The 13150-nt window shown below is 40.0% G+C and overlaps 1 protein-coding gene across 1 annotated transcript in view; it reads right to left on the reverse strand.

Annotated features, from left to right (window-relative positions):
- Positions 1-13150, reverse strand: part of SLC10A7 (solute carrier family 10 member 7) — a 322736-nt gene that overhangs the window by 284632 nt on the left and 24954 nt on the right. The window contains exon 4 of the mRNA XM_027567465.1: positions 9942-10017. Within this exon, the coding sequence (XP_027423266.1) occupies positions 9942-10017 (76 nt within the window). The remainder of the gene's footprint in view (positions 1-9941; positions 10018-13150) is intronic.

Consider the following 13150-nt stretch of genomic DNA (forward strand, 5'->3'; position numbering starts at 1 on the left):
AACTGTATATATGTTTTATGTACCTTCTGTAGGTATGCTATCTCGTAATTTTAATAAAGGAAAGAAAGAAGAAAGAGGAAAATCCTGAGGCCTATCAACTATACATTTTAATTCAATAGGTCTCAAGTGGAGATTAGGGATTTTCTTTTTTTTTTTTTCTAATCACCCCAGGTAATGCAGATGTGGGCGATCTACAGAATTCACTTTGCGAGACAAACAAAAAAGTAAACCAACATAAATAACATGCCTATAATTAATATACGGCTTTCGTGGTGAAGGTGTCTTATTTTCATGGTTCAAATTATCAGGTTTAGCCTTAACACAGAGAACAAAGTATTTAACATAAAATATTACTCTTAGATATGCCTAGATATTTCTTCCTAACTTGCTCTGATTTGTCTCTAATTTATAATGCTTTTCATTTCTTTTTTTCCTTCAAATATTTGAGGGAAGAAATCCATGATTATATTTCTCTCCTACTTGGTTCATCGCCCAGACTCACACAATTTTACAAAGTTATACAGCTTTGGAAATTTACTCAGGAACTAAGACCTCATATTTACTTCACATTTTGAGGAATGGCTTTTAGCTGAATCATTCCCAACTTCAGCTTGCAAAAAAATGAAATATCAAGGTAAAAAAAAAAAAACAGTGTATCTTTTCCCAAACACTTACCCCTCTTGCTTTTTCATTAAACAACAGTATAAGTGTCAAATGAAATAAAAATACCTCTGTAACAACAACATGAAAACCACATAATACTTTCTCTCCAAACTCGGGAAATTATTTTCCAGTTTTATTTTTTTTAAAGAAACTTCTTTAAGAAATACCTGTGGTAGTTACTAAAAGGTAGAAGTTACTCGAATTTGAGTGCAATGATTCTCTTAGCAAATCCTATAAGGCTTAAAACCTATGTAAGGCTTTTGGAGGAAAAAAAAAAACATGTCTTTTACCACCAAACTTTGGAAGAGAAATGTATACAGTTTTAAACCAAAAAAAAAAAAAGTGTTTATCCTACGTCTCACAAGTTAGAATAGAAAACATTTTGATCTATCTTCTTTTTTACACTTGACAATGAAAATAGGGTTCACCAAGTCATCACTTTCTCTATTATTCGAAAAAGGAACTAAAACTTCATGCACACACATACATACACACACATAATCACCATCACCACCAATCAGACCATGTGAACAGCACACACTACAACCCTGGAGTTTGAAAAATCACATTTAAAACACCGGAATGAATAAATAACAATCACAAAATAGAAGCTAACCAAGTTTCTAATATTTAAATGAAAGTAATTTAAAATTTAAAAGCCACAAAATAAGACTGTCAGTCAGCTATACCCTCAAACAGTCTCAATCTAATACCTCAAGGGTGTGCTGGCATTCTAGCATACATGCACTGCTCTGCACGCACACCGAGTTCCCACGGCCACTGCAATGCTTATAGTTGGCTCACTGAAACAACAGTGATGTAGGTTATCAAAGCAGAAATTGTTCCTTAATTTTAACAAAAAGTAATAAGGCTATTCTCACCAAAGGACAAGACGTGAGTTTAAGGGAGGCAATAACTTTCAACTCATGACAAAACCTTTTCTGTAACCACCAATCTTATGGAAAAGGCATTTACAATGAGAGGTATATAAGTAACAGAAAAAAATTCCTACTAAATTATATAATAACTTTACAAAATGAATGAACAGAATCATTTCAAATGACACTACTCTATCTGCATACATCCCCCAAATCATTAAATACAAATAGGCTACACAGTTACACATTTTAACCCATGAGTTCAGTTCAGTTCAGTCACTCAGTCGTGTCCGACTCTTTGCGACCCCATGAATCGCAGCACGCCAGGCCTCCCTGTGCATCACCAACTCCCGGAGTTCACTCAAACTCACGTCCATCGAGTCAGTGATGCCATCCAGCCATCTCATCCTCTGTCGTCCCCTTCTCCACCTGCCTCCAATCCCTCCTAGCAGAGTCTTTTCCAAGGAGTCAACACTTCACATGAGATGGCCAAAGTACTGGAGTTTCAGCTTTAGCATCATTCCTTCCAAAGAAATCCCAGGGCTGATCTCCTTCAGAATGGACTGGTTGGATCTCCTTGCAGTCCAAGGGACTCTCAAGAGTCTTCTTCAACACCACAGTTCAAAAGCATCAATTCTTCGGCACTCAGCTTTCTTCATAGTCCAACTCTCACCTCCATACGTGGCCACTGGAAAAACCATAGCCTTGACTAGACAGACCTTTGTTGGCAAAGTAATGTCTCTGCTTTTGAATATGCTATCTAGGTTGGTCATAACTTTCCTTCCAAGGAGTAAGCGTCTTTTAATTTCATGGCTGCAATCACCATCTGCAGTGAATTTTGGAGCCCCAAAAAATAAAGTCTGACACTGTTTCTACTGTTTCCCTATCTATTTGCCATGAAGTGATGGGACCAGATGCCATGATCTTCATCTTCTGAATGTTGAGCTTTAAGCCAACTTTTTCACTCTCCACTTTCACTTTCATCAAGAGGTTTTTTGGTTCCTTTTCACTTTCACTTTCTGCTATAAGGATGGTGTCATCTACATATCTGAGGTTATTGATATTTCTCCCAGCAATCTTGATTCCAGCTTGTGCTTTTTCCAGCCCAGTGTTTCTCATGATGTACTCTGCATAGAAGTTAAATAAGCAGGGTGACAATATACAGCCTTGACCTACTCCTTTTCCTATTTGGAACCAGTCTGTTGTTCCATGTCCAGTTCTAACTGTTGCTTCCTGACCTGCATATAGGTTTCTCAAGAGGCAGGTCCAGTGGTCTTGTATTCCCATCTCTTTCAGAATTTCCCACAGTTTATTGTGATCCACACAGTCAAAGGCTTTGACATAGTCAATAAAGCAGAAATAGATGAGACCCATGAGAGCATATGCTAAATACAAGTATTAAAGATGTATATATAAGTATGTGAGATCATAAAGTCAATGTCAAGAAATAACAGAATCTAGAAGGAAAAATGTTTTCTTAAATGTACAAACACGGCAAAGGATGGTCAGTTGGAAAGAACAGGGCAATGTGGAAATGTACCCCAGTACACGTACTTGTGTGGGTACAGAGCCACTGTGTACAAGGCAGAGCAGACAATCACAGTGAATAGAATCGAAATCTTCACCTAGCGGCACGTGACACTGGACTCAACTCTTCAACCTTTTCATGTACAGGCACCAAAAATTTCTCCTTCTATCCTTAGATAAGATTTTACTAATATACAGTACAAAAGATTAAGTTTCCCTTACATTTATTTCAACAATAGCCTACCCTCAGTTACCTTATAACAGTACTTTCAGTTCAGTTCAGTTTGGTCGCTCAGTCACGTGTGACTCTTTGCGACTCCAGGAATGCAGCACGCCAGGCCTCCCTGTCCATCACCAACTCCCAGAGTTCACTCAGACTCACGTCCATCGAGTCAGTGATACCATCCAACCATCTCATTTTCTGTTGTCCCCTTCTCCTCCTGCCTTCAATCTTTCCCAGCATCCAGGTCTTTTCCATTGAGTCAGTTCGTCCCATCAGGTGGCCACAGTATTGGAGCTTCAGCTTCAACATCAGTCCTTCCAATGAATATTCAGGACTGATTTCCTCTAGGATGGACTGGTTGGATTTCCTTGCAGTCCAAGGGATTCTCAAGAGTCTTCTCCAACACCACAGTTCAAAAGCATCAATTCTTTGGCAATCAGCATTCTTTATAGTCCAACTCTCACATCCATACATGACTACTGGAAAAACCAGAGCTTTGACTAGATGGACCTTTATTGGCAAAGTAATGTCTCTGATTTTTAATATGCTGTCTAGGTTAGTCATAGCTTTTCTTCCAAGTTGCTAGGCCTTTTAATTTCATGGCTGCAGTCACCATCTGCAGTGATTTTGCAGCCCAAAACCATAACGTCTGTCACTGTTTCCATTGGTTCCCCATCTATTTGCCATGAAGTGATGGGACCAGATGCCATGACCTTAGTTTTCTGAACATTGAGTTTTAAGCCAGCTTTTTCACTCTCCTCTGTCACTTTCATCAAGAGGCTCTTTAGTTCCTCTTTGCTTTCTGCCATAAGGGTGGTGTCATCTGCATATCTGAGGTGATTGATATTTCTCCTGGCAATCTTGATTCCAACTTGTTCTTTATCCAGCCCAGCATTTCTCATGATGTACTCTGCATATAAGTTAAATGAGCAAGGTGACAATATACAGCCTTGATGTACTCCTTTCCCAATTTGGAACCAGTCTGTTGTTCCAGGTCTAATTCTAACTGTTGTTTCTTGACCTGCATACAGATTTCTTAGGAGACAGATCAGGTGGTCTGGTATTCCCATCTCTTTCAGAATTTTCCACAGTTTATTGTGATCCACACAGTCAAAGGCTTTGGCATAGTCAATAAAGCAGAAATAGATGTTTTTCTGGAACTCTCTTGCTTTTTCCATGATCCAGCAGATGTTGGCAATTTGATCTCTGGTTCCTCTGCATTTTCTAAAACCAGCTTGAACATCTGGAAGCTTACGGTTCAGGTACTGCTGAAGCCTGGCTTGGAGAATTTTGAGTATTACTTTACTAGCGTTTGAGATGAGTGCAACTGTGCGGTAGTTTGAGGATTCCTTGGCATTGGCTTTCTTTGGGATCGGAATGAAAAGTGACCTTTTCCAGTCCTGTAGCCACTGCTGAGTTTTCCAAATTTGTTAGCACTTTAACAGCACCATCTTTTAGGATTTGAAATAGCTCAACTGGAATTCCATCACCCCCATTAGCTTTGTTCATAGTGATGCTTCCTAAGGCCCACTTGACTTCACATTCCAGGATGTCTGGCTCTCGGTGAGTGATCACACAATTGTGGTTATCTGGGTCATGAAGACCTTTTTTGTACAGTGCTTCTATGTAATCTTGCCACCTCTTCTTAATATCTTCTGCTTCTATTAAGTCCATACAGTTTCTGTCCTTTATCGAGACCATCTTTGCATGAAATGTTCCCTTGGTAACTCTAATTTTCTTGAAGAGATTTCTAGTCTTTCCCATTCTATTGTTTTCCTGTATTTCTTTGCACTGATCACTGAGGAAGGCTTTCTTATCTCTTCTTGCTGTTCTTTGGAACTCTCCATTCAAAGGGTATATCTTTCCTTCTCTCCTTTGCTTTTCACTTTTCTTCTTTTCACAGCTATTTGTAAGGCCTTGTCAGACAATCATTTTGCCTTTTTGCATTTCTTTTTCTTGGGGATGTTCTTGAGCACTGTCTCCTATACAATGCCAGGAACCTCTGTCGATAGTTCTTCAGGCACTCTGTCTATCAGATCTAATTCCTGGAATCTGTCTGTCACTTCCATTGTATAATCGTAAGGGATTTGATTTATATCATACCTGAATGGTCTAGTGGATTTCCTTACTTTCTTCAATTAATTTTAGAAAGGCTTAAAACTTAAAATTATCTAATATCTTTGTGCACATCGTTTTCTCCCATAATTTCATATAAAAATAAAAGAGTCTATTCACTTCATATCAGAAGATATGACCAAACTGGACTTTGCAAGCTTCTTTTCTGAAGCTCAGCGTTCAATATTTGTGAACAATTATGTCTCACTCTCCAGGACTTCAAAAATTCTTGATAATCATGAAACTGCATAATAAACATTAAAGAACTAGAACAATGATGCTAGAAGACAAAGAAGATGTTCATAAATTCTATATTACTAAAATGCAACATTAATGTAAATATCCACTGGGGGATGAACATGTAGATATACATTCAAATGCTACATGTTAATGTCAAGAAAATGAGTGATCTTTGAACTTCTGCCAAAAGTCATTTGAGAAAGAAAAGGTTTTTAAGGGAATCACATTAGAAAGAGATAAATGACACTGTTAAACAAATTAACCCTTTCCTCAAATTCTTTCAAGGCAATAGATAGATAATCATAGCAGGCGCTAATCCAAGACTTTCGTAACTTCCCTACCTCGCTAATTATGTGGCAACTGAAAGAATCTCTTGGCATAATGAGATGTTGGTTAAATCCAGTTATCTGCCAATTCCATTCCTACACTTAGAGAAAACACAGATCCGTGACTCCTGACTTCACTTTAAAGGCAGGGCTTGATCTCAGCCGGTCCTTGGTGCTACCTGGCAACACTACTGTCCTCTCCGGGTGACTCACTCTCATCGACAGGGCAAGTCCACATTTTCTCCTCTCATCTGAAACATGAATAGCATTTACCCCACCCTCATTCTCATGTGTTATGAAAAAATAAAAGCCATCAGAATAAAACTTCCAAGCGTGCCCCTCAACCCATTTATACAGATCTATAGCCATGCACTCTGTCTTCCCTCCTATTATTATGAATAAATGGTTTAAGTTCCTACTGAAGCTCATATAACCCAACATCACTGTCTCTCACTTGATCAAATAAATTGCTCCAGCACTCTCTCTTAAATCCACAGCTCCCTCTCCACTGTACAGTTCCCATCATAATAGAAAATCCTGTCCTTTCTGAAAGAGTAAATCTTGACCACACATCCCTCTCTAAAAATAGCCCCATTTCTCTATTCCTTTTTATCACAAAGGACATCATAACCACGGTCTATACTTCTTGTCTCTAATTCTTCTCTTCCTGTTTTCCTTAAGCCTACTCCAAACAAGCTTTTGCCCCTGCCCTCTACCAAAACCAGTCTGTTAAAGGTTAACAGTAACCTCTGCATAGCTTAATTTAATGGTAAATTCTCAGAATTCATTTACACAACTCCCATCAGTAGAATCTGACATGCATGCATGCTAAGTTACTTCAGTCATGTCCAATTCTTTGGGACCCTTATAGACTGTACCACACCAGGTTCCTCAGCCTATGGGTACTCCAGGCAAGCATACTACAGTGGATTGCCATGCCCTCCACCAGGGGATCTTCCCTACTCAGGGATCGAACCCAAGTCTCTTAAGTCTCCTGCATTGGCAGACAGGTTCTTTACCACCGGCGCCATCTGGGAAGCACTGGTGTCAAAATCTGACACCACTCATCATATCCTCCTCCTTCACACCCCTTCTTCACCTGGCTTCCTGGATACCATGCTCTCTTGTTTTTCCTTCAGTCTCATTAATTATACTCTCTCTGTTGCCTTTGCTGGTTATTCCTCATTGCCTTAACCTCTTAATATTGGAGGGTCGCCAGGCTCAATCCTTGAACCTTTGCTCTTTTCTGTCTATGGAATCTCATACACAATCTTGGCTTTAAATATCATTTATTCATTGATGATGCCCTAATTTACATCTCCAGGTTTAGGCCACTCCCTCAACTCTCAACCCTTGTATCTATAATTTCTCACTGACATCTTCAACTGGATATGTAATAGGCATCTCGACATACAAAAAAAAAAAAAAAACAAACCAGTACTCCATGTTTACCATATGGCTGACATTACAAGTGTTCATCAGTCCAGTTCCCCTCTCCTTGAGGGCACAGGAATATGGTAAGGCCACACGACTTGTTCTGGCCAGTGTAATGTGAGCAGAAGCACCACATATCACATCCAACAGAAAAACAAAAAGTCCATTTGTGGTTCTCTAACTGTTGCCTGGAAAATCCCATGGATGGAGGAGCCTGGTGGGCTGCAGTCCATGGGGTCGCTAAGAGTCAGACGTGACTGAGCGACTTCACTTTCACTTTCCACTTTCATGCATTGGAGAAGGAAATGGCAACCCACTCCAGTGTTCTTGCCTGGAGAAGCCTGGTAAGCTGCAGTCCATGGGGTCGCACGGAGTCGGACACAACTGAAACAACTTAGCAGTAGCAGCAGCAAGCTCATTGGAAAAGACCCTGATGCTGGGAGGGATTGAGGGCAGGAGGATTAGGGGACGACAGAGGATGAGATGGCTGGATGGCATCACCGACTCGATGCACATGAGTTTGGGTGAACTCTGGGAGTTGGTGATGGACCGGGAGGCCTGGCGTGCTGCGATTCATGGGGTCACAAAGAGTCAGACACGACTGAGTGACTGAACTGAACTGAATCTCTCTATCTCTCTTATGGCACACCTAAAATGCTTTGTGCTCCATCCAGATGATGTACTTTCAAAACATAAGCCTTCACTAACCAGGTTTCCTTAGTAATGGCAAAGATCTTCCCACTGACTCACATGGGACAGGTACCATTAGCAAGAAATAACCCTTTATGATTAACTGAGATTTTGCCGTTCTTAGTTATCACAGTACACTGTGGCTACCCAGACTAAACAACCCCACATATTTGCTGTCACACAGCACTCTTCTCCACTTCAGCAAACTCCATCCTTCCAGCTGCTCAATCAAAAACCTTGAAGTCACTCTCGACCCTTTCTTCTCTCACACCCCACATCCAATCCATCAGCATATCCTGTGCCTTCAAAATACATTACGGAAAAACCCAAATGAACTTTTTGGCCAACTCAATAAATACAGAATCTTACCACCTATTGGTTTCTCTACCACCATTCTGCTCTTCAAAAGACACTGGTTAGAAAATCAAAGACAAACCAGCCTGGGAAAAATATTTACAAAGCATATATATATATATATATATATATATAATAAAGGTCTTGTATCCAGAATATAGAAAATTGTCAAAGCTCATCAATAAGAAAGCAAAACACTCAATTTTGTAAAAAGCAAAATTTTAGTAGACATCTCCCAAAAGAAGACATAGATAACAAATAAGCACATGGAAAGATAAAAATGCTCACCATTATTAGTTACTGGGTAATGCAAATTAAGTAAAAATCACAATAAGTGTGAGAGGTAAGAGAGATTCAAGAGGGAGGGGATATATGTATACCTATGGCTGATTCATGCCTATATATGGCAGAAACCAACACAATTGTAAAGCAATTATCCCCCATTTAAAAATACATATATCCTGCCTCACTCAAAGGTATGCTTTTCTTGGACTACCCTGATGGTCGAGCGGTTAAGAATCCACCTGCCACCGCAGGGGACACAGGTTCAATCCCTGGTCTGGGAAGATCCTGCGTGCTGCAGGGCAACTAAGTCTGCGTGCCACGACTCCTGACCACGAGCTCTAGAGCCTAAAAGCCATAACTACTGAGCCGTGCCCTGCAACTACTGAAGCCAGGCGCCTAGAGCCTGTGCTCTGCATCAAGAGAAGCCACCGCGACCAGAAGCCCGAGCACCATAACTAGAGAACTGCCCCTGCTCGCCGCAACTAGAGAAAGTCCACGCAGCAACGGAGACCCAGTGCGGCCAAAAATAAGTACATTAATTAAAAAATGTTTAAATTTGTATTCTTTTCTGAGTGATAAGATATCAGGAGAAATAAGTGACTACAAAGCAGAGTCCCTTGGTACAAAGTCATAGGGACTCTCAGCCAAGAAGAACCACCTGTAAGTAGGTCCCACAGTTGACTACTGCCATCCCGATACATAAGCACTCCTCTTTGGCTACAGTTCCCTAGGAGTTGGATAATTTCTTTGAACTCATCTTAGAAACCTGGCCTCATTTCTCCTTTTTTAATACCGTCTTCACCTGCCATTAAACTTATACTGACCCTTTTTCCATGACCGTAGTTTGCCCTAAATTTTTTTAAGAACTGAGGAATGGCCATAGCGGGTGTCCTCAGTTCATGAGTCTTGGATGTAAAAGCCCCTTGGCTTGGATTCCTTGCCCTCTGTCTCCTCATTTCTCACTGAAGTAGAAAAATCACGATCTATCTCTGTTTCATTCACCTCCCTTGCTTTTCTCCTTGAAATCCTAAATTCCACTCATTATTGTCAATTTTAGCCTCTTTCTAACACATGAATCTACCCACTTCTTTCATAAGCTGCTATAGTTATGCATTTTCTGGGATGTGATTCCTTTGTCATAAAATAAAATATAAAATAAAAGGATAGCACCCACTTATGTTTAAAAAAGCTAGCCCCATGACTCACCTCGTTTCCACCAACTGCCTTGGTTAATATCACCGCAGAAGACACAGGCGGAGGCATGCAACCTACTGTCTGCAACCTGAAATAGAAAACAAAGAGCAATTATAAATAGGTTTCTTTTTTTTTTTCCAATTATAAAATTTTCACTACATTCATTCTAAAACAGCAGAGCTGGGAGAACATTTATTGGTGCACATGTTCTGTCAAGTTCAGACAATTCTGTATGAGCCAACACAGCTTAGTAGAAACTCTCACTCCATGCCACAGATTTGAGTGATCTCATTTTTAAAATTATTTAAGCTCTTATACAATTCAAAAAACAGTCAGATTATGGTGAGTATAATGATCGAAAATAACCCAAACGGTTTATCATTTGGTAAGTGTATATAAGCTTAGTTATTTTCAGGCATCTTTTCCATATATGTTTTATAGGAAGGCTTTTGGTAAAAATACAACTTTAAAACCTCTTGCAGGGCTTCCATGGTGGCTCAGTGGTAAAGAATTCGAATGCCGATGGAAGAGACAGAGGTTCGACCCCTGATCTGGAGAGATCCCACATGCTGTGGAGCAACTAAGCTTGTGTGCCACAGTCTTGCCTGGCAGCCAAAACTACTGAGCCCACATGCTGCAATTACTGGACCTTGAACACCCTAGAGCTTGAAACAAGAGCCAGTACTGCAATGAGACATCCATGTACCTCAACTACTCAGTATTGTCCATCACCAAAACTAGAGAAAAACCTCAGCAGCAACAAAGACCCAGTGTAATCAAAAATAAATAAAGTTATATATATATTTTAAAAAACCTCTTGCAAAGTTCAAATGTATTTAACAAACACACAAGCTTACATTTGTTAATTCTTTTCCACAAAACAGCAATTCTGAAACTCATCTCATAAAAGACATTTTCATGTTGCTATAATATCATTGTAAAATAGGCATCATACAATCATATACTGCAAGGAGATCCAACCAGTCCATACTAAAGGCAATCAGTCCTGAATGTTCATTGGAAGGACTGATGTTGACGCTGAAACTCCAATACTTTGGCCACCTGATGCAAAGAACTGACTCATTGGAAGAGGCCCTGATGCTGGGAAAGATTGAAGGCAGGAGGAGAAGGGGATGACAGAGGATGAGATCGTTGGATGGACATGAGTTGAGTAAGCTCCAAGAGTTGGTGATGGACAGAAAAGTCTGGTGTGCTGCAGTCCATGGGGTCACAAAGAGTCAGACATGACTGAGTGACTGAACTAAATTGAATCATATACTTAGATTCAGACCCTGCAGTAAATTCTAGTGTCTATTCTAAATTTGGTTCTTATTAATTATGTACATACTCCCTAGTTGTAATTAGAAGTCTATTCTCTTAGTTTAGAATAGAAAAATATATTGCATCACAAGCAAATGAAATTATGAGTAGTAAATCCAAGTATTAAAGATAAAAAAAAATTATTCAGCATTCATACAGAATATACATTCTGGGGACAAGGAGAAACTGGCCCAACTAAAGTGGAAAGTTTATACAAGGAATCAAGGACATAGAATACCTGACTAATATTTGAATGTAGGATCACAGGTGATTTTTTATTCTCTTTTGTAATAATGTATTATCTGCTGCTGCTACTGCTGCTAAGTCGCTTCAGTCGTGTCCGACTCTGTGCGACCCCATAGACGGCAGCCCACCAGGCTCCCCCATTCCTGGGATTCTCCAGGCAAGAACACCGGAGTGGGCTGCCATCTCCTTCTCCAATGCATGAAAGTGAAAAGCGAAACAAGTCGCTCAGTCATGTCCGACTCAGCGATCTCATGGACTGCAGCCTACCAGGCTCCTCTGCCCATGGGATTTTCCAGACAAGAGTACTGGAGTGGGTTGCCATTGCCTTCTCCAAATGTATTATCTAATATTTACAAATGAATTTATATTAGCTCTGAAATAAGAAAAAATAAAGGTTTTCATTAATTTTGACTGAAGACTTAAGAAAAAATCCTTATATGGAATTTCAGTTCAATTCACACGAATATAGGAATTTTTTTTTTTTTGGCCATGCCTCATGGCTTATGGGATCATAGTTCCCATACCATGGATTGAACCTGGGCCCTTAGCAGCAAGAGCATAGAATCCTATCCACTAGACCACCAGGGAATCCCCAAATATGGTCTTCTTTTAAGGTCTATTTTCCCAAGTGATGTTCAAGTAGTGTCTGATCATGAATTTCCAATCTCTCACCCTTTCTTGTGATCATCACCGTGAACATCATTAACACTTACTAGGCTTTACTAGACAATAGACACTTTACTCATTTATCCCTCATGAGTATTTAAGATAAATACTACCATTCTCTTTCTGAAAACTGAAGTTAAGAAAAGAGTTAAGTGATACAACCAAGCTCACAAAACCACTTATCCAGGACTAGGTTATTCCTGAATCCAGGGACAACGACTTTAGCAAAGCCTGTTCCTCCAGCCTCTGCCTTCTATATTCCTCGCTACCAATACTAGTGATAAGCCCTCTCAGGTATTTTCAATCTTTCTAGCTTTTTCAATCTTTCCCTCTCTTCTGGTCTCTTCCTTTCTATGTACAAAGGAGGAGAGTTCTCAACATCTTAACAAAAAAAAACCTAATCTATACATTTAATATATATGCTTTCTATAGGTAGGATATTACACAAGGGTATTAAAAAGAAGTATAAGGCATCATTTCTGCCTTCAAGAAGGCAAAACATTCAACACACAAATGTAGATAACTAACCTCAAAATTAGTATTGTTTCCTCAAGATATAGTCCTACCTTTATCACTGTGGCTCACTGCTGTGCTCCACTTACTTGACCCCAAAGCTCATTCTCTCTCTACTCCCCTGGAATCTGACTTATGACCCTCCTAGTAAAAGTGTATGTGCACACACGTGCTCAGTCTTGTCTAACTCTTTGCAACCCCATGGACTGCAGCCCACCAGGCTCCTCAGTTCACGGGATTCTCCAAGCAAGAGTACTGGAGTAGGTTGCCATTTCCTCCTCCAGGGGATCTTCCCCTCCCAGACTTCCCACCCCAAGTCTCCCATGGATCCTGACTTGGTGGGCGGATTCTTTACCACTTGAGCCACCTGGGAAGCCCCTCTAGTAAAAGCAGTAACCTTATAAATCACCAGAAATCTCCCACTCACTAAATTCAACATCCTTTTCCCTACATTCATTCTCCTTACCTCTTTGCTT

Source organism: Bos indicus x Bos taurus, chromosome 17 (genome assembly GCF_003369695.1).
Source record: "Bos indicus x Bos taurus breed Angus x Brahman F1 hybrid chromosome 17, Bos_hybrid_MaternalHap_v2.0, whole genome shotgun sequence".
NCBI lineage: Eukaryota > Metazoa > Chordata > Mammalia > Artiodactyla > Bovidae > Bos > Bos indicus x Bos taurus.